We start from the raw sequence: 24,652 nt of genomic DNA on the forward strand, positions 1-24,652 counted from the left end.
ACTAAGGACATCATTCCTACTTCATTAAATAAAAAAAGAGTTATGAGTTCCAAGCAACATGCAAACAAATGGTGGTAAGAGGCCCAGAATTTTGTGTAACACTATGATATGGTCTGATGTATCAGTGGGGCTACCAAGCTGTTTGTACATGAAACGACATCAGACAGGCTGTTCTGTCTACACTACCTTAGGGTGTCTTCCCTTGCTGGCAAGCTTCAGCTGTTCCCTCTCACTGCCATCAGAGACTCGACCTCTCTCTTTCCATTTGAAATTGATCACCTGTAGCTAAATAAGGAGGGCTGAAGAACTAAATAGCTGTGCTTGTTAGAACAAGAGTAAAGAGCCTCTAAGGAAGGACCAGTGGCCTCTCCAACAGTGCACAGGATTCATCATGGCTATTGCAAGGGCCCAGAGGCCTTGACTGCAAATTTCAGGGCTCAGAAAGGCTTCAGAATTCCAGACAAGAGTTATTCTGTTGTGAACAGGTCAGCAAGATGAAAAGAAAACCCACCTGGGAGTAACCAATGATGTTCCCATTGTCATCGAGCACGTTGAAGCTGATGACCGGACCCTGAACCTCTGGGCTGCTGAACTCAGAGTCGCTATAAATCTGCACGACAGGGGCTCCGTTGGGGTACCGAAGGGTGGACAGGGCGGCGTAGGTGTACTGAGCCAGGGTAAAGGTGTGCTGCCTGATGTTCTCCATTCCACCTCAAAACAGTTATGAAAGCAAAAGGGGATCATGAACTCTATGTAAAATTTTTAAGAAAATGAGATCATTATAACTGGCAAACTTGGACCTCATATTAATGATTTTAAATACTTGTAAATAGTTCATGGTACTGCCCACATGATAAATGATTAGGTCATTGGTACCGAACGACAGTTTACCACTGCTGCTTCTGCGGAATTTTTCCATAGGAATTGTTGTCATCTTCCTTTTTTTTTTTCCAGCTTTTTGCACTTTAATGTGTAATACTCGAGGTACAAGAAAACTGCATCTAACATTGTCCTAAATCAAAGAAATCAGATCAGTCATCAAGGGCTCCAGAGTGAACAGCATCTTCATAACCTCCATGCTTATTGTCTTTGCTTTCTGGGTATAATTTGATAAGATCATTAATTTGAAGAATGGTGATTGCAGCTTCAGTTGCAACTTTCAAACTCTTAACTTTAACTATGGTTGGTTCAAACCCCCCTGCTTGTTTGTTGTCTTGAGGTTTACCATTGACCAAGTCAAGACCAATCCATTTTAGATTTTTGCGTTCTGGGTTAACTTGAGCCTCATCATGAAAAGCTCTTAATTTTGCAATCAGATCTGTGGAGTCTTGGGCAGCATTAACTGCAAGAGTATTAGGAATAACAAGAAGAGATCTTGCAAACTCGGCAATTGCAAGCTGTTCCCGGGAGCCCGTGCTGGTACGTAGTTTTTGAGGTGTATGGAAAGGGCTGCTTCTATAGCACCCTCACCCGGAGCCACAGATTTCGACTCCAAAACTCTTCACTACACAAAGAGCTCCACCTCGTCACACGTGAAATCATTTGCCCCACGTAAGATGACTGACGCAGAGGTATGAGCCTCCGTGCTATTTTAAAAACAGTGAAATTCTTAAATCAATGCTTTAATAAGTCCATGCAGAAATTCACTCTAAGCGCCTTGATGAAATCCTGCTTACACAGGACATTTAGACATGGAAGCAATGTCTAGACCATGGAGAAGAGATGAAATGGTTACTTCACCTCAATTTACAATGGCCCAACATTATTTTACCCCATGCGTATAACTGCTTATATCACTGAAAGACTATAGCAGCCAATAAATGGGAAGTCATCTTCCTTTAAAAAAAAAAATGTTACTTAAGCATTCAGATAATTTAGACCCTTTGGTAACAGATTGCAAAAATGTACAATTTTGTCTTTAAATGTATCTCTTTTTTGCTGTTACTGTTTGTTTACGTTAATGTTTAAATCTTTTTTTTTAGTTTCTTGGCCACACCGCACAGCATGCAGGATCCTAGTTCCCCCACCAGGGATCGAACCTGCGTCCCCTGCAGTGGCAGCTCGGTGTCCCAACCACTGGAGTGCCAGGGAAGTTCCCTAAATCATTTTACTATTATACAAAGCAGTTAAGGATACTTGCTATAACATGGATGAACCCTGAAAACATTATGCGAAGTGAAATAAGCCAGACACAAAAGGACAAATATTGTATTATTCCTCTTACATAAGGTTACTAGGGGCTGGGGGAGGAGAAATGGGGAGTTACTGTTTTTTTCAGTTTGGGATGATGAAAGTCCTGGAGAAGGATAGTGGCGATGGTTGCTCAACGATGTGAATATACTTAATGCCACTGAATTGAATATTTTAAAAGGGCTAAACTGGTACATTTTATGTTATATAGATTTCACCACAATTTTTTCTAAAAAAGAGCCTAACTAAGTAGGAAAAATCAGGGTTTGCCTTACTGTGGGGCTGATATTGTCAGTCTGCCTTCAGAGGTGCCCCTGGCTGTGTCAGACCCTCTCACTTGTGGTTTGGATACCTTGCTAGTATCTGTCCTTGAGAAAGCGCTCGTTTCTCAATGTCCATCTTGATTATCTCCTCTTTGTCTGGATGATGCCCACTCACCTCCCTGCATTACTGTCACGACAGCCCTCCTATGAATTCTGTCTGCCCGCAGTTTTAGGCCTAGGCTGAGGACCTAAGGGTCCTCTTATTATGATGAGAGAGAGAGAGAGAGAGAGAGAGAGAGAGAGAGAGAGAAAGGGCTGCCTAACTGCTAAGCCGCGTCCCTGGTTCACCATGACCCCACACCCATGTGGACGGTACAAGCAGTGTCACCCCGTTCTAGAAGCTTAGCCTCTGACAGGAGCGTCCAGAGCGCAGCAGGAGTGAGGAGTCATGGCTCACCAGACAGAGGTTCTTCCAGCCGTGTGCCTTGTGCCAAGCCCCATAAGATGGGAAGTGGCATCCATCTGTGTGTTAGCCTGTGGGGAATGTCCCCCACCTGCTCACACATCCCAAGCACTTGTCAGGAAAGAAAACATGTATCATTGCAAAGGCCAGCAGAAGAGACAGTGTTTGGGGGCTCAGGGTTAGACCTTAGCAATGCCTGGGTTTAAACCCTAGCGCTCCCGGGTTCCAGCTCCCTGGTCCTGGGGAAGGCATTCAACGTCTCTGAGCATAAGCTCCTTCGTGGGCAAAGTGGGCTCATCATACAGCTCCCCTGTGGGAGGTAAGAGCTAAATAAGTTCTCAGGATCTGTAAGCATTCCCAGTGCAGGGACCAAGGAGGGCTCCTCTGCGTCTGTGAGGTTATTAATCTCTGGATTTGGAATGTCTATCACTTGTTAAAATGTTCTTTTAACCGACCAAAAAAAAAGGTCCAGTTTCTTGCTCTTGCCTCAGAAGTCATTTCTGGAAGTTCTTTAGAATCAGCTTCATCTGCATCAGTGCAGAGCTGCCATGTGCCGCTCACCTGCACAGGCTCTCTCCTTATCTGAATCCCACCCAGGCCAGGGCTCCCTCGAGGACACGGGCAACAGGAAGCAAATTCCACACAGATAAAGAGGTCCACTGACCTGTGAGGCGCTCTAAGACATCGAATCCATGTTTCAGCGCTATCACGTCAAGGAAGGAGATGGTACCATCTTCAAATCTGTAATGGTGGTGAGGGCGACGAGGTCAAGCTGCGGCTAACTCCTCCGTGTGCATTTTGTATATGTGACAACGGGGCTTTGACTCTAGCCTTAGCCGTAATCCATGGAGATCTTGCTTCTGCTGCCTTATACAACGCTGCTCTCCCCTCTCCTTCTCAAGACAGAGGGCCATGCACACCAAGACATGCCAGCTGCCTCTGGGCCTGACCTGGTCTGCAGCTTCCTTGGGATGGGCTGGCAGTGGTGATAAAGGGCCCTGAAAGACAGTTACCACCTTGGAAGACTTCAGACTTGACAAAACCTCAAGTGCTGTGGGCTCTGGAAATGCTGCCCTTGACCCCAAGAGAGCACCACTGACAGGGCATCAATCCAGTCAGATCAATTGTGCAGCCACGAGGTTCTTGACAAGAGTCTAAGATTCCGAAGTCTATAGGACCACAGCTATTATAAGGCTCTCAATAAACTTCCTGATTATCGTTATAATTATATTTGCATTTTATAATTATTCATTTAGACAAAATCCTCATCAAATCTTTACTGTCCATGTACTGCATGCCGGGCACTGTTCTAGGTGCTAAGGATACGGCAGTTAACGTGACAGGTAGGATCCCTGCCTTCACAGGGCACAGAAACAAGGAGTAACAAACAGCAAACATGCAGGGAAGCCAAATCAGCATCAAGCCGGGGGGTGACAAGTGCAATGAAGTTGCCTAAGCAGGAGGGCTGGCGACTGCTTTAGATGAGATGGTCAGGGGAAGTCCTCTCCGAGGGAGATCATTCAAGCAGAGACCGAGTGGAATTAAGGGAGCGAAGGAAACTGCTCATTTTTGAAAACAGTTTTGGAGGGAAACAGAGTTCCAGGGAGAGGGTGCAGCAAAGGCCCTGAGCAGGTAGAGCCAGAACAGCAAGGAGGTCAGTGAGGCCAGGAGCAAGACAGCAAGGCGGAGGGCTTCACCCTGGATGAGACGAGTGGCCGGAGGGCTCTGAGCAGAGAGGAGTGGCGATGGGGCTTAGGTTTTGATAAAACGCCTCTGGCTGCTTCATTAGTGAGGGGGAAGCCTGGGGCACAGCGAGGAGTTCCCAGCAAGCATCCCACAAAGGGTGGTGACAAACAGCAGTCTTTATGCAAGTTGAAGTTTTCAATGGAAATACCGTGCCTTGTATTTTAACACTCTAGGGATAAGAGTTGCTCAAAATATCATTACCAGAATGTTAATATCCTTATAAAACTAATGGTAATTAATAGATATACAGAAGTAATAATGAATCGGTTGATAGTTAATTGACCATTAATAAGTTAGTAACTAATGACTCCTTAATAAATTAAACATGATTAGGCAATAATGGCTTCTGTTATTAATTGATCAATAATAAATAATCATTGATTGATCAATAATTAACAGACTCTTAGGAGAAAAGGGAGGTTTTTTTGTTTCCATCAGGGGTTGTTTCTCACTGGGTTATAAAACAGAAAAGGTTAAGAACAGAGTTCAGATGCATGTTCAAGAAACATTTGAGTTCGGTAGTAAATCTCAAGCTCTAGTGCTAGGTTCACACGAAAAATATGAAGCTTCTAATGGTAAATAAATACATTCAGCTTTCTGCGAATCTTGGTACAGCACCTGCTATAAGGCGATTCACCCAAATTGAAGGCAAGAGGTCCGGTCCAGCCCAGCCCACTCATGCCGTGCCTGTAATGAGCTGCCCTACTCCTCTAGGTCTTCAGGTGCCCCTACTGACTAAATAAAGTTTGGGTTGTTATTTTGTTCTGCCTTTAATTTACATGATGTTGTGCCTGTCATTCTTTTCTCACTTGCTTATATTATATGCTACGTTATCACGCTTGGATTCAAAAGGTTTTACATTAGCTTTCCTGTTTTAGAATCACGCAACTATGGAGAAGTCCTAAATGAAAGAGACATCAGATAGCCTCATAGCCTATTGATGCCAACTCAACCTTGGTGCTTCACCTATATTAGCTCTAAAGAACTGTATCCTTTTAGAGATGCACTTTATAGGAAAAACATGAGGTGCAGAGATCAAGTCACAGGCTCCTATTCCCACAAACAGTGTGCAGTGGAGCCAGGATTCACTCCCCAACGATCCAGCTCCAGAACCTACACTCTAGACTATGACTCTACTGCCGGGACCATGCGCCTACCTGCAGGACCCTTGAGTCTGCACCTGGGTCTGCAGGGCATCTGAGCCACCTTCCCATACAGGCCCCAGGGCCTTCTCAGGCACCAGCAGAGTGACCAGCTCCTGACCCCCACCTCACGGTATCTCCCACTGTTGGACCCAGCAGAACCCTGGGTCAGCTGCCCTTTTCACCCTCTCATACCTTCAACCTTACGGTCCCCAGCCACTGGCATCTGGGGGATTCCTGGGCACGAGCCACACCGCCTGCCCCTGCACGCTGAGAATGACACATAGACCAACAAACCCAGGCAAGGAGCTGCCAGCCCTCAAACTTCCTTGGTAACCCCCGGGAGGCTCACAGAGGCTGCTGCTAGCTGTGCCCCCGAGTCTGGTGGCCTCTGATTTAACTGCTTCCTCTTGCTGACTAGACACCAAGCTGAGCTGATACTAGCTGCTGAAATACAGCTATGCTGTCCACATGTACGCACACCTGTTCCAAACGGTACCATCCTTTTCAATCACTGCTTCAGTTGCTGCCCCCTCATGTCAGTGCTGTGGCAAAAGGCCTGGGGCCCATCCTCCTCACTCCCTGGAAGGCCTTCATCTCTTCTGTTCGCAGCCCTTCCCTGCAGGCCCTCATCCTCCCACAGCTGTGGAGAAGCCCACACACAGGGCAGAGTTCACAGCCCGCTGTGGCAGCTCCAGCTGACCTCTGACTCCCGGATCCGGGCCCTGCCACCCAGCACCTCCCTTGCCCCATCCTACAGGTGGCATAGGCCAGACCCGAGCCTTGCTGAGCTCCAGCGGCCACTCTCATCGCCGGGTTACCTTTCAGCCACCGACTCTCTGGGGGTATAGAAGTCTTCTTCTGCAAGGTATGCAGCGGCCGTGCCTCCTCCAAAGTAGGTTTTCCTCAGCAGAGGAGCTGAGCGGCTATTCACCAGCAGGGCGCCCAGGCCAGTGGGGAAGCCAAAGATCTTATAGAAGGAGAGGGGGACAAAGTCTGCCCGGTGAACCGACAGGTCCAGAGGCGAGGTGCCCACGTAGGCAGCCGCATCCAGCAGCACGAACCACTTCCCAGGCCCGCCCACGGGGCACATCCGCCCGGACTTGACCTCTTCTATCCAGGACAGGGGGTACCTGGTCCCGGAAAAGTTACTCTGAGCTGGGTAGCAGAAGAGATGCAGAGGCTGGCCGTCGGGGTCGCTGGCAGCGGTAGCATCCTGTTCTTCCGCCAGCCACATGTCCTCTGGCCTGACTGGGATGGAAGTGATGTTCATGGCCGCGACGACCTCCCTCATGCCCACCACAGACGTGTGGCTGTCAGTGAGGTAACAGAAGTGACTCCCGCTGCTTTCCGGGCCTGGGGGCACCCACGGGAAAGCCTCTGCCACCAGTTTAAGAGCAGCTGTGCTCCCGGCCGTGAAAATCACAGTGTAGTCCTCTGGGGAGGCGTGGAAGTGTGCCAGGATCCTGGAAGAGGCACAGCATCACGGAACTCCTTGGTTTCCCTCCAGTGTTAAATGTTTGGAGCTAGTTGTATTTCAACTAAATACGACATCTGTCTACCTTAAGAGCTAGGAAAAAGCCAGATAGGGTTTGCCACATTGTGAAGTTAGGGCAGGGGCAGAGGAAGTTGTGGGAAGACATGGCAAATGGGTGCAAACCGGCAAAATCACCCAGCCTCCCAAATCCCCACCCCCAAATGGAGAAGACAAAAATCCACAACTACCTTAAACTCAGTTGAAAACACCCCTTCTCGGTCTACTGTCTGGCTCTATCATAACAAGTTTTCAATCATCAACTTGTTTAACACTGCTTTTAATACGGGCAACCCTATAGCAAAAGAGTATCATTTTCAAACTGGAAATAATTTGAAATTGTATAGATTCAAATATCTTTAGGTACCACCTAAATTATTTGCCAAAAACTAATTAATTTGTTATGTGCAAATATTAGTAAAGGGGGGAAAACTGAAAAAACAAGATGTCTAAATCTGAAATACGAAAAGAAAAAAAAAACAGAGAAAGCGTTTTTTTTTCTCCCTGAAAAGAAGACTTAGGAACCTGGGTCACTCTGGCCCCCAGGAACCCTGGCACCAGCCCAGAGCCACACACAACAGCTTGGGCACCTCAGAGGTGCCTACCTGTGCTTCTGGTCGGCCCCGCTCTGCACCTGCTCAGCCTCACCTTCCTGTCCTCTGACCCTGATGGTTGTCAGCGTGCATGTGTGGCCATTTAGCTGAACGTGATCTTCCTGAAACCAGCTCAGAAGATTTGTGGGATGTAGGCAGGTGGCAGGAAGTCCATCCACCCACAGGTGCCACACAAGTTGGCACCTCTGCTGCTCACCTGTAGCGCACCTGCTCCACCGTGTCACGGGTGAGCCTGCTGCTGCTGTTCTGGCTGTGAGGATTACCTGCCAGGTTACAAAGACAAAGCCGTTGGGTCACTACTTATAGTCTCTCCTTTTTTTTTTTTTTTTTTTGCGGTGCGCAGGCCTCTCACTGTTGTGGCCTCTCCTGTTGCGGAGCACAGGCCCCGGACGCGCAGGCTCAGCGGCCGTGGCTCCCGGGCGCAGCCGCTCCACGGCATGTGGGATCTTCCCGGACCGGGGCACGAACCTGTGTCCCCCGCATCGGCAGGCGGACTCTCAACCACTGCACCACCAGGGAAGCCCTATAGTCTCTCCTTTTGTGTTCCTCCAAAATCGTCTCCCTCAGTTTCTCAAAATTTAACCAAAAAAAATATCATAGGACCCAGCCTTCCCCAAGTTTCAAACAGTAAACTTAATCAGGGAAGTGAGAAAATGCAGTAAGAAAGGAAAAGTCAAGCAAGACAAAATAATAATGGTTTAGCCATTAAACAAAGTCAAGAACCTTTAGTTCCTCCTCAAGGGCTATAGATAAGATTCCGGGCCCTATCCTTTGAGCTATTTTATAGATACTAAAACCCATACCAGGTGGAAGAAGTTAACTGTATGCTGCCCCTCCGCAGTTCTCCATTCACATCTGCACCGCTCTCCTCCCCTCCCTGGTTCTGGGCTGGAGGGTCTTGGCTCACGCTGTTCCTCCTGCCTAATCTGCCCTCTCCTCTTTTCCGAGTGAATTCCTGCTCTTCCTCTAGCATCCGCCCCACTCCTGTAGAAGCTTTCTGTGACACTCACGCTGCCAACTCACCGTCACTCTGCAGATACAGACCCCCGTAGTGCCGGGGCCTTTTGGTCACAGCCCTTTGCTCAATTGATAATTTACTTTATTTACATTTTACACTACTTTATTTTTCTTTTCTTTTTTTTTTAACATTTATTTGGCGATCACTTGATTGAGGTCTTGTCTTTACTAGACCACAGTCCATGAAGGCAGGGACTGTATTACTTTGTTCCCATTACAGCACCATGCCCCCAACACCAGAGTGGCTTAATAAACATTTACAGGGTGAATGAATGAATGTTCCTCCTGCTGTCCCACCCTCTGCACTGTGCTGGTCCCACAGGGTCATCCCACCACCAAACACAGCACCCCGTGCCCTTCCTGCCACTGACCCCTTCTTCTGGAAGTAACCTGTGTGTCCCTGAGGCAGTCCCTCCCACCCAGCAGCACATGTGCTACAGGGACTGACCCCCTCTCTCACGGGGCTTACTCAGCTTTGTGTGTTCAGCACTGTCCCCGCCTGTTAATGTGACATTTTATTAAGCAGAGATATATTAGCTGAATGTAGTTGGCTAACGTTCAGTGCAAAATCAGTTATGCTGTGTTTTTCTTTACCATAAACATTTTCCATGAGATCTTTAGTGAAGCTTGTAAGCTGGCTCTGCGGGAACAGCGTGGCTCCTGCATGGTCAAGATAGACAGTTCCTGAAAGAAAACGCAAAATAAAGCTGGGATTCTTCAGAGGTACTCCACTCATCTCACCTAGATCTAGTTTGTGTGACCCTGACCAGCGCCCATATGATGTGTTTAGACGTAACACCAGGCCCCTGATTTCTCCCAGCCTTTTGACATGCATGCTCTTTTTTTATTTTTTTGCGGTATGCGGGCCTCTCACTGTTGTGGCCTCTCCAGTTGCAGAGCACAGTCATCCAGACGCGCAGGCTCAGCGGCCATGGCTCACGGGCCCAGCCGCTCCGCGGCATATGGGATCTTCCCAGACCAGGGCACGAACCCGCGTCCCCTGCGTCAGCAGGCGGAATCCCAACCACTGCGCCACCAGGGAAGCCCCATGCTCTTTTTTAATATTCTTTCTCGTATTCTTTTCCATTAAGGTTTATCACAATATACTGAATACAGTTCCCTGTGCTATGCAGTAGGATCTTGTTGTTTATCCATCCTGTATATACTCGTTTGCATCTGCTAACCCCGAACTCCCAGTCCTTCCCTCCCCCATCCCTCTCCCCCTTGATGTGCGCTTCTGAATTCAAGTGGAGGCATGAGCAATGGAAGAACTGCACTTTCGACATCTAATGACCCTTAGAGCCCTGAGAGCCTTCCTGATGAACCAGCTCTCTTCTGAACCTGGGAGAGCAGCCCGCACAGAGGAGAAGCCCAGCGGACGTGCATGCTTCAGGATGGCAAAGCTATTTCATGTTATGACACACACCCTCTTCTGGAATTTCCGCGCAGCTTCCCAGGCTGTCAAGCCCTGATTCTACATTTCCATAGTGAGTTCCAAAGTCCTCAACCCTACAACAGCTGTGACAGCTTCGGAGATGACTGGGAATGGCTGTGGTCTTTCCAGTCTCTCTCATAAACAGAGAAAGGTAAATTTAGATGACAGTGAGATACCAAGCGTTACCACTCAGATTGCCCCAGATCAAAAGGATAACTCACTGTATGGGTGAGGGTGTGGGGAAACAGGTCCGCTGCTACACGGCTGGTAGGAGGGTAAATGGGTGCAACTTCTTTATGGACAGAAATTTAGCAATATCGCTCATGCTTTAAAAATGCAAACTCCCTTGACCTAGCAATTTGTCTTCCAGGAATCTGTCTTATAAATTGTGAAATGGTCTGTCAGTGAGGACATTCAGTGCAGCACTGTCTGTAAGAGCAAAGCGTTGGAAATGACTTAAATATCTATCAACATGTATTTAAAATAAAGAATTTGAATACAGCCATCTAGTACTGACATGGAACAAACTCCAAGATATGTTTTCAAGAACATACAATATGAATAGATTCTTTCATGTACTTAACAAATATTTTTTGTTTTGTGCAGGATGGATTTTTCATTTATTTTATAACAGCTTTATTGAGATTAATTCACATACTGTAAAATTTGCCATTTTAAAGTTTATGATTTAGTGGTTTTAGTATATTCGTAAAGTCGTGCAACCATGGCCACTATCTAATTTTAGAACACTTCATTCATCCCCAAAAGAGACCCCATACCCATTACCACTCACTCCCCAGATCCACCCAGCCCTAGCCCCTGGCAATCACCAATCTATTTTCTGCCTCTGTAGATCCGTCTACACTGGACATTGCATATACATGAATCATACAACATGTGGTCTTTTGTGTCTAGCTTCTTTCACTTAGTATAATAATTTCAAGTGCATCCGTATTGTAGCATGTATCAGAACTCCATTCCTTTCTTGGGACTGAATAGTATTCCATTGCATGGATATGCCACATATTTTGTTTATCTATTCATCTGTTGATAAATATTTGGGTTGTTTCCAATTTTGCCTATTATAAATAATGCTGTTATGAATATTTGTATACAAGTTTTTGTGTGGACATATGTTTTCTCCCATTTGGTTGGTTGTTCTTTCACTTTCTTTATGATAGCCATTGAAAAAAAATTTTTTTTAATTTTGATGAAGTCGAATTTGTCTATTTTTGTTGCTTGTAATTTTGGTGTCATGAGAAACCATTGCCTAATCCAACGTCCTGATGATTTATACTTATGCTTTCTTCTAAGAGTTTTATTCTTTTAGCTCTTATATTTAGGCTTTGGCCCTTTTGAGTTAATTTTTTAATACAGTGTTGAAGAGGGGTCCAACTTCAGTCTTTGGTGTGTGGATACACCATTTAAGAGACTATTCTTTCTCCTGTTTAATAGTCTTGGCATCCTGTTGAAAATAAATTGACCATAGATGTATGGGATTATTTCTGGTCTTACAACTCTACTCCACTGGTCTATGTATCTATCCTTAGGCCAATGCCACATTGTTCATTGTTTTGATTACTATAACTTTATGTAAATCTTACTTACCTTTACTTTTATGGCAGTGTAAGTCCTTCCACTTTGTTCTCTTTATTTCAGTAATTTTTATTTTATTTTATATTTTGGCTGCATTGGGTCTTCGTTGCTGCACATGGGCTTTCTCTAGTTAACGGCGAGCAGGGGCTACTTTTCGTTGCAGAGCATGGGCTCTAGGCGCACAGGCTTCAGTAGTTGCAGCATGCTGGCTCAGTAGTTGTGGCTCGCAGGCTCTAGAGCACAGGCTCAGTAGTTGTGGCACACAGGCTTAGTTGCTCCGTGGCATGTGGGATCTTCCTGGACCAGAGCTCGAACCCATGTCCCCTGCATTGACAGGCAGATTCCCAACCACTGCGCCACCAGGGAAGTCCCTCAACTTTGTTCTTTTTCAAGATTGCTTTAGGTATTCTGGATCCTTTGCATTTCTATATGAATTTTAGGATCAACTTGTCAAAAAACTGTCTGGGATTTTGATAGGAATTGCATTGAATCTGTAGGTAATTTGGGGAGTATTGCCATCTTAACAATATTAAGTCTTCCAATCCATGAATACAGGATGTCTTTCCATTTATTTAGGTCTTTTTTTTTTTTTTTTTTTTTTTGTGGTACACAGGCCTCTCACTGTTGTGGCCTCTCCCGTTGCGGAGCACAGGCTCCAGACGCGCAGGCTCAGCGGCCGTGGCTCACGGGCCCAGCCGCTCCACGGCATGTGGGATCTTCCCGGACCGGGGCACGAACCCATGTCCTCTGCATCGGCAGGTGGACTCTCAACCACTGCACCACCAGGGAAGCCCTATTTAGGTCTTCTTTTATTTCAATGATATTTTGTAGTTTTCAGTGTATGTCTTGTACTTCTTTTGATAAATTTATTGCTGTGTATGTTATTCTTTTTGATGCTTTGGGAATTGTTTCCTTTATTTCACTTTCATAGTGTTCATTGATACTGTATAGAAATTGAATTGATGTTTGTATCCTGACCGTCTATCCTACAACTTTCCTGAACTTGTTTTTTTAGTACTAATAGCTTTGTGTGTGGATTTTTTAGGATCTTCTGTATACAAGATTATACTCTCAGCAAGTAGAGATGCTTTACTTCCTCCTCTCCAATCTGGATGTATTTTATTTCATTTTGTTGCCTAATTGTCCTGGATAGAACTTCTAGCACAATACTGAATAGAAGTGGTGAGACGAGATGTCCTTGCCTTGTTCCTGATCCTAATGGTAAAATTTTCATTCTTTCACCTGTAAGTATGATGTTAGCTGTGGTTTTTTTGTAGATGGCCTTTATCAGGTTGATTAAATTTCCCTTTATTCCTAGCTTATTGAGTGTTTTTATATTCAAGAAATATTTGCTGAGCATGTACGGTGTTCCAGGCACTGTTCTAAGTGCTGGGGACATAACAGCAGACAAAATAGAAGCTGGTATGATAACGACAGAGAAAGACCATAAACAAATAAATATTAACTACGTCAGGTGGTAAGACATGTTATGGCTCAACTATGTAAAAAAAAAAAACTACCCATGTACACACACATATAAATATAGACAAGCACTGGAAAGGCAAACAAGACACAGAGGGCAGCAGTTGACTCTGGGGTGGCCATAGTGGTGGCAACTGGAGTTGGGGGTGCTCCCTGGGCATTCTTCATCCTCTTTTGACACCTTTTGAATTTGGTACCATGTTAAATGTATTACCTAGCCAAAAAAATTAGTTTTAAAATAATGTTCTCATTTACTAAAGATTCAGAAATAGAAAGGTACCACACCATAAGAAAGGCATTTGTCCACCCAGCATCAGGGAGACGCTCATGGGGAGCATTAGTGTCACTATTAGAAGAAGTAGGCAAACGACCCCCAAACCAATCAGCATTAGGTCTTCAAGAAAGGGAATTCCAGGGTCTCTTCTGGCTCATGCACCTTCAGTTCTTGGTTCCATGCAGGGTGAGTGACCATCAGTCAGCACCCAGAGGCTTTAAGAACCACTTGAACCACAACTGTGTAATCAATATGCTCCCTTCACCAAAACAAGGACATTCCCATCCAATGGGTTATGCAAAATATTTCAGCACTTACAGGTTAAGCATTTAATTATCCAGAGCAACCATTTAACCAGACAAATTCTCAAACCTGCAAGAAAACTTTGGGGGTGGGTAGGGGTCAGGGATAGAAAGAGGAGGTGAATCTTACGTTATTGTGGTTTGGTTTGCTTGTTTCTCCCTGCTCTCCTTCTGGTTGGTTTGTTTCTGTGTGAAAAAAGAGGGGGCTATGTTCCTAGACCCCCAGCAGCGGTAAGGGTGAGTTTATAGTCCACAACGTCTACTTCAAGCATAATGTAGAGGAAATGCTGGGAAATTGTACTAGATAGATAGGTAGGTAGATAATCACAGAACACTGTCACAATTACAGCAGATGTTAAAGGGCACTGAAGGCCAGCCTGGGATCCTGGCTATCACATCTAAACTTTACATTTGAGGAAAAGGGTGCTGTTCTCTGAGAGACAAGAAGGAAACAAGGAGGGATCTACTTTCTACTTTCCCAGGGTAGTGTTGAGGGGAGAGGTCAGCCAATGATGGGTGTGAGGGATGAGAGCTGGAGGGGATTAGGGGATTAAGGAGGAGTGATGCTGAAATAATTACCTACTGTACTATAACAGCTTCTGGGATTTGCTTAAAAAGAATGGGGAGACTTTCTCAAGTCCTCTGCCCCTGTGGGTATTCATTCTATAGGCGTCTCTATTTCTGTGGGTAGGAAGTTTCTATAACCAAAAAAGTTCAGAGAGAAAAGGAAAGAGAGAGAGAGAGACAGACAGACAGACAGAGGGGGCACTGTCTCCAGCAGGTGAATGGGCAGCTAGGAAGATCAGAGAGGGAGTGAAGAGAGGCTGCCAGAGGGCCCCTGTCTCCTCCCTTGAGCTTCCCTACTTAAGTACAGACGGGGCCACTCGAGGAGGAGCGCACAGCCCTTAAATCTCCCAAAGGGGCGGGGGGGAATCACGTTCCGGAACATGAGAAAATGACCCAAAGAGCTGAAGTCAGCTACCTGATAACTGAAACATGAATCATGGTTGCTGCTCTGCCACAAGCAGGCAAGCGGCACCAACTGTTCACCACGACAGAATAAATACACCTCAAATCCCAGTGCCCGGCGCCACGACCTGCCCACTTACCCGGCACCCCTCCCAGTTCAAACAGCACGCCCTTCTAAGGCTTGGTGAAGCCCCTCACAGAAGGTTGCTGGAAAAGGATGAGTCCCGACCCGGTGCGGAACGCCCTCCCGCCCTGCAGCAGTGGGTTGGGAGGACCACTGGCCAGATCAAGTTTGTCTTCCAAGTTAACCTGCCTGTTACGCCTTGCGGAACTCGAAGGCACGATAAGATCCCGGTCCTCACATCCAATGTACTGGCTCGTCCTGTACTTAAAGTTCAAATTGCACGGTTTGCTAATTCTTCAGGTACCCCAGCGAGCTGGACTTCCGAGTCATTGTTCTGCCTACACTAGTGAGAAAAATGAGACTTCGAAAATACAAACTGCTGGGAGCCATCCCAGCGGAGTCTGGAGCGCAGCCTCGGGAAGCTCCTGCCCGGCGGCCGCAGCCCCTCGGTCTCCAACCCGCGCGCCCGCAGAGTCGCGGTCCCAACCCCGCGAGCTGGCCGCCCGTGCACCGCTCCTGTCCCCGGGCAATCACCCGAACAGTCACGGCCGCCTGGCATTCCTGCATTTTGCAACCCCGGTTCCAGTTGGAACTTTAGAGCCGGGTGTCTCGTGGCAAGCGAAGGCAAAAAGAATCCTCAGCCCTTTTCGCAGAGGGCGGAGACAGGTGGCAAAGGACCACTTTGGTCCTACATCCCTGGAAAGTATAAGGAGCAAGAAGTCTTGGGGTTGCAGATGGGACCTCAGGGAGCCGCGCCCACAAAGAGAGCTCGTGGACACATCCCTCCAGGTCTTTTGATTCAAAATGGGTCCCTAATGAGGTAACGCTGCTCCCGCCGGGAGCAAAAGTTCCTTCCACGTCGGTTCTAGAAACCGCGTGTCCCCCACGGCCTCCCGGCAGGCCCGGCGCAGCTGCCCCCGCCGGTCTCACCTGCCAGGCGGCCGAACTCGCGCGCCCGGAGCTCGTGCAGGCTGCGCCGGCCGTACCCGTAGACGAGAGGTTGCGGGCTCGAGTCCAGAAACTGCGCAAAGGCCAGCAGCTCGGTCCCCGACTGCTCGGCCCCGCCAGCCATGACCCAGGCCTGAGCGCCGCGCAGTCCAAGCGGGCTGCGCCGGGGAAACGCCGAGGCCCGCCCGCCGCGACTCCGCCCCGCCGCGCCCCGGCCGCGCCTCCCGGCCAGCCAGTGGCACCACGTCCCCGCCGAGGGGCGGCGCCTCTCCCGGCAGGCCGGGCTTGCCCCGGGCTCGCTGACTCACGGAGTTTCACTGCTTTCTGCCCTTTTCCCACCTGGGGGCAGGGGGAGGGAGTGCCAGTGGTTGTCTCTTTTAACTGCTTTCCAACGGAGTCCACGGAGACACCCCCAGACCCTTGGAACACAAAGTTCTCGTTTACGGTACCACGGAGAGGCTGATGCAAGATGCAATGAATTGCTTTTTGCTGCTGGGCATCCTGGAACCTGGCGATCCTCCCCGCCGACTCTCCCTGGCCCGAGTCCAGCGCAGCGCCCGGGAGCCTCACTCTCCGTGGAGGAACCCCAGTGTGCGGGGCGGGGCGTTTGCAAGGAGACTTCCCCAATTGCTGTTCCCCAGTGGGGCGTGTGCTCGGCGTTTCTGAGAATGTGGCTGAGCAAAAGGTGGAAGAGGAAAAAGATTGGGGACCGATGAGTTTGGTTAATAAGGTCGCGGCAGGTGGGCACCGTCGGGACCCGGTAGCTCCAGTGTGACCCAAGCAAAAGCACCTCCCCGGTCCGCCAGGGGCCTGCATCCCAGGACACCATTGCCTCAAGTGTGGAGAGGCGGGCCAAACCCACGGGCGGGAATTGCCCGGCCCAGTGTGAGTGTGGAAGCGGGTGGGCAGGGGGGGGCCGGCTTCCGGGGGTGGAGTGAAAGGTACTGGAGGCCCAGGAAAGGTGCCCGAGGTGAGGGGAGGGCTGTGCAGAACCCGCATCGGAGGGCGGCAAAGTCTGGAGGCTTAAGTGAGGACTCAGATTCGGGTCTTTGGGGACCGAAGGTGGGGCCCCAGGAATGGACCACTGGCTCTGTTGTAGGAAAAATGGGGCGTGAGAGGGTGGTCTTGGTCATATCCCAAGTCATATTCCTGGGGCAGACGGTGCAGATAAGAATTCAAGAGCTAGCCATAGTAAAGTGAAAGGTTTATTTAGACAGACACACACTCCGTACACAGTGTGGTTCGTCTCAGGAGGCGAGAGAGGTGCCAGGGAAATATGGGGTGTTTAGTTTTTATGGGCTGGGTAATTTCATAGGCTATGAGCGGGAGGAATATTCTAGCTATCTTAGAGAAGGGGCAGGGATTTTCGGGAATTGGGGCAGCACCCACTTTTGGTCTTTTATGGAACTGTCATGGCACGGGTGTGTCGTTTAGCAGATGCTAATGTATTACAATGAGAGTATAATGAGGCTTAAGGCCCACTGGAAGTTGAATCTTCCGCCATCTTGAGCCTAGTAGGTTCTAACCAGTTTTTGTCACTTCCTGTTCTTCTTAATGGTTGTGTCATTCCTTTAATGCTTGTGCTCTGCCCCCTTCCTTTCTGTCTCAGCTCTCAAAGCATGCTGCAGTGGGACAAGGTGGGAAGGGCACACAGGCCACAAGTACACTGCCTGTGCTACAGCCAGGCCCTCAGTCACCCCGTGTGGGCGCTGCAGGCACCTTGGGATGTGTGACAATGCGTGGAGTAGACTCCCCGGTCCAGCCTCTGCTTGTATAAAAAGCAAGGGTTCTGCTGCCTGGTGGCCCACCAGCCCCTCCTGGCTCAGCCCCCAATACCAGGTCTGAGAAAGACCCTGGGGGTCGGGGAGGCGGGTTGTGTCCCAGGCCAGAGCCGTTGGGTACCGGGCTGCAGTGCTACAGCCGGTGCCTAGGCTTCCCCTTGCCTAGGTGGCCCCTGCCTGAAGACCGCCCTAGCTAGTCTCACTCACTGCAGAATCCCCAGGATCAGGACTTCCCTGGAGGTCCAGTGGCTAAGACTCCACGCTCCCAACGCAGGGGCCTGGGTTTGATCCCTGGTCAGGGAACTAGATCCTGCATGCCGCAACTAAGAGTTCACATGCCGCAACTGAAGATCCCCGATTCTGCATGCTGCAACGAAAAAAGATCCCACATGCCTTAACTAAGACCCGGCGCAGCCAAATATATAAATAAATATTTTTAAAAAAGAATCCCCAGGACCTTACTCTGGAAGGAATGAACGTTAACGATGGATGGATGCCCGAGTTTGCCCCTTAGCATTCACCATCCAACCACCTCCCTGCGGCATACCGTTTGGCCATACTTGGAGCAGGAACCTTGGGCATCTTGGCCTCACTCCCTTGCACTCTAACCTCTAAATTTGACTTCTGGCAACAGTACCGACAGGAGCAGGCACTGCACTGGGCACATGTATACTCTTATCTGTGCTAATTATTCAACAGTTAAATAAACAGATCTATGAGGTGGCTCTTACAGGTGGGGTAGCTGTGGCAAAGAGAGGTAGAGTAACTTGCTCGAGGGCACACAGCTAGAAGAAGGTGGACAAGCTAGCGCCTGGGAAGTCAGTCTCCAGAGCCCAACCAGTTCAATGTGTTCAACAATCTCTCCAGTGTAAGCCACGGTGGTCCTCAGGGCCTCCGCCTCCCCACCTCTAAGTTGGGGAGAGTGCTGGGGGTTGATGCTCCCCTCACCCCTCCTTTTAATGCGCTACTTCTCCCCGAGGATCTCCTTGAGGCCAGCCCTTTCAGGAATTAACCTGCCAGAATCATCTGGAAGCCTATTAAAATGCAAATTCTGATTAAGTTGGGGGGCGTGGTGGTTAAGGTTCTGTGTTTCTGACTCGCCTGGGCGATGTGGACACTAGAGTCCTTGGACTGCACCCTGAGCAGTGAGGGCCTAGGTTACTTCCCTGGGAATGTAAGGAGTACCTCTCCTCAAGATGTTATGTGGCCAAGTAACAAATCACAAATCCACAAGGGTGTTACTTTAGGACAAACTTGCTAGGGAACAATCTGAATGGGCCAAGTCAGAACTCCTTTAAAAAAAATTTTTTTTTAATTGTGTTAAAATATACATAACATAAAATTTACCCCTCTTAGCCATTTTTAAGTGCACAGTTCAGTAATATCAGGTACGGGAAGGAATGAACCACCCTGTTGTGCAAACAATCTCCAGAACTCTTTTCATCTTGCAAAACTTAAACTCTATACCCATTAAATAAGAACTCCCCTTTCCCCCTCCCCCAGCCTCTGGCAATCACCATTCTATTTTCTGTATCTACAAATTTGGCTACTCTAGATACCTCATATAAGTGGAATCATACAGTATTTGTCTTTCTGTGACTAGCTTATTTCACTCAGCATAATGTCCATGGGGCAGCATGTGTTAAGAATTTCCTTCCTTTTTAAGGCTGAATAATGTTTCACTGTATGTATATACCATATTCTTTGACCCATTCATCTGTTGATGAACACTTGGAATACTTCCACCTCTTGGCTCTTGCAAATATGCTATGAACATGGGTGTATGAGTATCTCTCTGAGAATTTACTTCCAATTCTTTTGGAAATATATAGTCAGAAGTGGGATTGCTGGATCATACGGCAGTTCTATTTTTAAGTTTTGAGGAATTGCCATAGTGTTGCCCATAGCAGCTACACCATTTTACATTCTCACCAATGGTGCACAAGGGCTCCAATTCCTCCATATTCTCACCAATAGTTATTTTCTGGTTTTGTTTGGTTTGGTTAGGTTTTTGTTATTGTAACAGTAGCCATCCTACTGGGTGTGAGGCAGCCTCTCACAGTGTTGTTGATTTGCATTTCCCTAATGTTTAGTGGTGTTGAGTATCTTTTCACGTGCTTATTGGCCATTTATATATCACCTTTGGAGAACTGTCTGTTCAAGTCCTTTGCTCCCCCCTGCTCTGCCCCCAACTTGGTTGTTTTTTTTTTTTGTGGTACGCGGGCCTCTCACTGTTGCGGCCTCTCCCGTTGAGGAGCACAGGCTCCGGACACGCAGGCTCAGCGGCCATGGCTCACGGGCCCAGCCGCTCTGCAGCATCTGGGATCTTCCCGGACAGGGGCACGAACCCGTGTCCCCTGCATCGGCAGGCAGACTCTCAACCACTGCGCCACCAGGGAAGCCCTTGGTTGTTTTTTTATTGTTGAGTTGTAGGAGTTCTTTATATAGACTGGATATTAACCCTTCATCAGATCTATCATTTGCAATATTTTTTCCCATTCTGTAGGTTGCCTTTTCACTCTGTTGACTGTGTCCTTTGATGTACAGTGCCGAACCCATAAGGTCATTAAAAACCACTGAATTACCACTTAGTCAAGAAGTATCTTTAAGCCCCTGGCTCTGCCCAGGGGGCTGTGTGCTCAGGAGGGTGTGAAGATATTGTGCCTACATCCTCGTAGGGAAATGACAGACAATGGGGGCTGAGCGCCCTGTTGCTTCGCTCCAGGATGCAAGTGTAGAATGGCAGGAGAGAAGAGAGAAAGGAGCTCCTTCCAACCAGGGAGTCCAGGGAAGGCACCCCAAAGGAGGAAGCCTGTGATCTGGGCCACAGTAAAGAAGGGTGGGTGGGGACATCGGGAGCCTCAGTCTCTAATGGGCACCTTCAAGTGCATTTCACCAAGATTCCCTGGGCCTCTACTGCCACAAAGAGACTGTCAGAAATCGGATTGCTCGCTCTTGCCCGGCCTGAAGCAGAACCTCCAGTCCCCATCAGTGAATGTCTTACACGTGTTCATCGTTCAATGAACTCCTGTACTATAGGCCTACCACTGCTTCATCTGCTGGCCCTGGGACCTTGGAATAGCCTGAGCTGGTCCATGCTGAGGTCCCAGGCAGCCAGCCTCTGCACCCAAAGTTCACAGCTTTGTAGTGAAACAGCTCTTCAGCTCCTCCAGACACCCCTCTCTCAACCAAGAACTGTGAAAAATATGTCTATAGCCAGATTGGGTAGACAGCCCCAATTTTGTCTTAAAATCTTTCCCCCTTGGTGAGGCTCTGCCCTGGACCATCCCACTCAGCCTGGTTCTGTACTCAGGATGATGTGTTCCCTGGCAATGGACTGCATTCTTGAGAATCTCCACAATACAGGAGACATTCATTCATGCAGTATTTATTCATTCAATCACTCGGCAACAGTTCAGTGAGTGCCTCTCAGAGTTAGAGTCTGTGGGGATTGAGGAAGGAGGTGGGGCAGGTTTGGGGGCAGGTTTTGAGAGGCAGGTTTAAGTCGGTCTAAGGGAATAGAATTTCATTCCGAAGATTTCTGAGCAAGAAAGTGTCCCCAAGAGGTGATTTCGACCGAACTGTCTAATGACTGTGCCCAGGCTGGATGGGGTGGTGGAGTTGGGGGCAGGGAAACCAGCTACAACCTCTTGGAACTGTCCAGGCTTAATTACTGCAGATGAAAATGTGCTTTGGCAGGGACACTCATTCAATGTTCGTTGGGAAGCTGCTCCCTGCTAGGAACATGGTAGGTGCTGGGAAGACAACAGTCCGTAAGGCAGCCTCTGGGCTGAGAGGCCCCCGGGACAGTGAAGAAGATGGCTCTACAGCCAGGTCGCCTTTCTGTGCTGCAGAGCCCAAGAAGGGGCCTTCCTTCAAAAGGTTGAGCCTCCTCCACCTAGGACTCCAGAGGGTCCTGGGTTGGGAGGTAGCATTCCATGTACAATGGCCTGGAGGTGCAAAAGGCTCAGAAAATTCCCAAAGCAGGAACTTCAGTGAGGCTGGAGCACAGCCTGTGGTAGCGGATGAGGGGTAGGGATGGGGACTGAGGCAAGAGAGTGGGGCAGACCCTACGGTGCAGAGGAGCATGGCTGGGGTCCAGGAGAGACGGGAAGAGTTGTGTCTGAGGCCAGTGACATTTAAGGATCACCTGCCTCCATGTCACTGACTAATGAGAAGGTACAGTCAAAGAGATGGGAGGAGAGCTAGAGGAGAGCGCATTGGTGGTAACTAAGGCTGAAAAGCCAGTTAGGACAGGACTGATCAGATTATGCAACTTGCTTGGTTCGGTGATATGCAGTGACCTAAGTGACCATTTCTGTTATGCTGGTGGGGATGGAAGCTCCATTATAACGGTCCAGTCTTAAATGGTAAGGAAGGGTAGAGGTTTTCCACTGACTAAAACCCCCAAGGCCTCTTGATCATGGAGGTAGTTGGGAGTTGCCAATTATGATGGATCATATTTTCTGCCAAGTAGTTGAGATGGGGTCGGTGTTTCAGAGGAGGTTGAATTTAGTTTGGATGATGAAATTGGTGCTTCCTGCCAGAAGTGAAATGCATACCTCCCTAACAATGAGAACCTGCTGACCTAGATATCCTGACACCGGAGAAATCAGAAGGCCTGCAGAGCAGGAGGAGAGACAGAAGTGGAGCAGGTTTCTCTCCAGAGCCTGGAGGTTGGAAGCTCTGGCAGAAACAACTTGAGAGCCCTGGAAAAAAAGATCAGAAAACCCCAGGAAGCTCCCTCCCCTTTTTGTGAACAGAAGCTAGAAGGGCAGCTCAAAATCACCATGTTTGGGAACAAGGCTCCATTATATCCAGACTCATGTTCAAAACAACACCCGGCCCTCCGCCCCGAGTACTAGGCAGACCACAGGAGTGAGAGGGTGGGTGGACCCACAGCTGAGGCCCTTTTCCTGGGGGCCCAGTTTCTCCCTGATCATTCAAGGGTGGGTGGACTGGGCCAAACCACACCCTTCTTGTTCCCTTCTGGGTTGACATCTCCTTCCTGCTCTTTGTTCCCTACCTCTTTATGCCACCAAGACAGGGAAAGGATCTGATGCCAATTTCCCTATTTACTGACCAGTGGATTACACTGAAGAATGCTTCCTCCACCAGCCAGCCATCTGTGCGATCAAACTTATTCTTGAATTCAGCAAATACCTGACAGTACACAGGGCCAGCTACCTTGTGCTAGGTGCTATGGAAAACAAGAAAACAAATCTGATGCCCTGGACAGAGGGGGAAGATTGTGGAAGAGTAAGACCCGGAGATCACCTTCCTCCCCACAGATACACCAGAAATACATCTACACGTGGAACAACTCCTACAGAACACCCACTGAACGCTGGCAGAAGACCTCAGACCTCCCAAAAGGCAAGAAAATCCCCACGTACCTGGGTAGGGCAAAAGAAAAAAGAATAAACACAGACAAAAGACTAGGGACGGGACCTGCACCAGTGGGAGGGAGCTGTGAAGGACGAAAGGTTTCCACACACTAGGAAGCCCCTTCGCGAGCGGAGACTGCGGGTGGCGGAGGGGGAAAGCTTCGGAGCCGCGGAGGAGAGCACAGCAACAGGGGTGCAGAGGGCAAAGCAGAGATTCCCGCACAGAGGATCAGGGCCGACCGGCACTCACCAGCCTGAGAGGCTTCTCTGCTCACCCACCGGGGTGGGCGGGAGCGAGCTGAGTCTCGCTCGGGCTTCAGTCCGATCGATCGCAGGGAGAGGACTGGGGTTGGCGGCGTGAACACAGCCTGCAGGGGGTTAGTGCACCACGCCTAGCCGGGAGGGAGTCCGGGGGGTAAAGTCTGGACCTGCCGAAGAGGCAACAGACTTTTTCTTCCCTCTTTGTTTCCTGATGCACGAGGAGAGGGGATTAAGAGCGCTGCTTAAAGGAGCTCCAGAGACAGCCGCGAGCTGAGGCTAAAAGCGCAGACGCCAGAGACGGGCATGAGATGCTAAGGCTGCTGCTGCCGCCACCAAGAAGCCTGTGTGCGAGCACAGGTCACTATCCACACCCCCCTTCCGGGGAGCCTGTGCAGCCCGCCAGTGCCAGGGTCCCGGGATCCAGGGACAACTTCCCCGGGAGAACGCACGGCGTGCCTCAGGCTGGTACAACGTCACGCCGGCCTCCGCCGCCCTAGGCTCGCCCCGCATCCGTATGCCTCCCTCCCCCCGGCCTGAGTGAGCCAGAGTCCCCGAATCTGCTGCTCCTTTAACCCCGTCCTGTCTGAGCGAAGAACAGACGCCCTCCGGCGACCTACACGCAGAGGCAGGGCCAAATCCAAAACTGAGCACTGGGAGCTGTGTGAACAAAGAGAAAGGGAAATCTCTCCCAGCAGCCTCAGGAAAAGCAGATTAAATCTCCACAATCAACTTGATGTACCCTGCATCGGTGGAATACCTGAATAGACAACGAATCATCCCAAATTGAGGAGGTGGACTTTGAGAGCAGGATTTATTATTTTTTCCCCTTTTCCTCTCTTTGTGAGTGTGTATGTGTATGCTTCTGTGTGAAACTTTGTCTGTATAGCTTTGCTTTCACCATTTGGCCTAGGGTTCTGTCCGTCCGTTTTTTGTTTTTTTTTCCTTACTTAAAAAAAATTTTTTTAATAATTATTTTTTATTTTATTTTATCTTTATTTTATCCTCTTTCTTTCTTTCCTTCTTTCTACTTTTTCTCCCTCTTATTCTGAGCCGTGTGGATTAAAGGCTCTTGGCGCTACAGCCAGGAGTCAGTGCTGTGCCTCTGACATGGGAGAGCCAACTTC

General features: G+C 48.7%; 1 protein-coding gene and 1 non-coding gene across 12 annotated transcripts in view; both read right to left on the reverse strand.

Moving 5' to 3' along the window:
• Positions 1 to 16,251, reverse strand: part of MOCOS (molybdenum cofactor sulfurase) — a 57,450-nt gene extending 41,199 nt beyond the window's left edge. For 7 of the 11 annotated variants that reach the window (XR_009534679.1, XR_009534678.1, XR_009534680.1 and 4 more), the window contains exons 1-6: positions 16,082 to 16,251; positions 9,564 to 9,653; positions 8,149 to 8,215; positions 6,626 to 7,270; positions 3,581 to 3,657; positions 512 to 711 (exon numbers count right to left, since the gene is read on the reverse strand). Coding sequence is in view for 6 of the 11 variants with exons in the window: in XM_060120878.1 (XP_059976861.1) it covers positions 512 to 711; positions 3,581 to 3,657; positions 6,626 to 7,270; positions 8,149 to 8,215; positions 9,564 to 9,653; positions 16,082 to 16,223 (1,221 nt within the window). In the remaining 5 variants the exon portion in view is untranslated. Of the gene's footprint in view, positions 1 to 511; positions 712 to 3,580; positions 3,658 to 6,625; positions 7,271 to 8,148; positions 8,216 to 8,304; positions 9,305 to 9,563; positions 9,654 to 14,188; positions 14,245 to 16,081 lie in introns of those variants that run through there. The other 4 variants (XM_060120875.1, XM_060120876.1, XM_060120879.1 and 1 more) reach the window with 4 other exon arrangements.
• LOC132504612 (small nucleolar RNA SNORA20) lies at positions 1,699 to 1,828 on the reverse strand. Its single transcript, XR_009534994.1, has one exon. It is a non-coding gene; the product is annotated as a small nucleolar RNA SNORA20 (small nucleolar RNA).
• Positions 16,252 to 24,652: the final 8,401 nt, after the last annotated feature.

Source organism: Lagenorhynchus albirostris, chromosome 14 (assembly GCF_949774975.1).
Source record: "Lagenorhynchus albirostris chromosome 14, mLagAlb1.1, whole genome shotgun sequence".
NCBI classification, from domain to species: Eukaryota; Metazoa; Chordata; class Mammalia; order Artiodactyla; family Delphinidae; genus Lagenorhynchus; species Lagenorhynchus albirostris.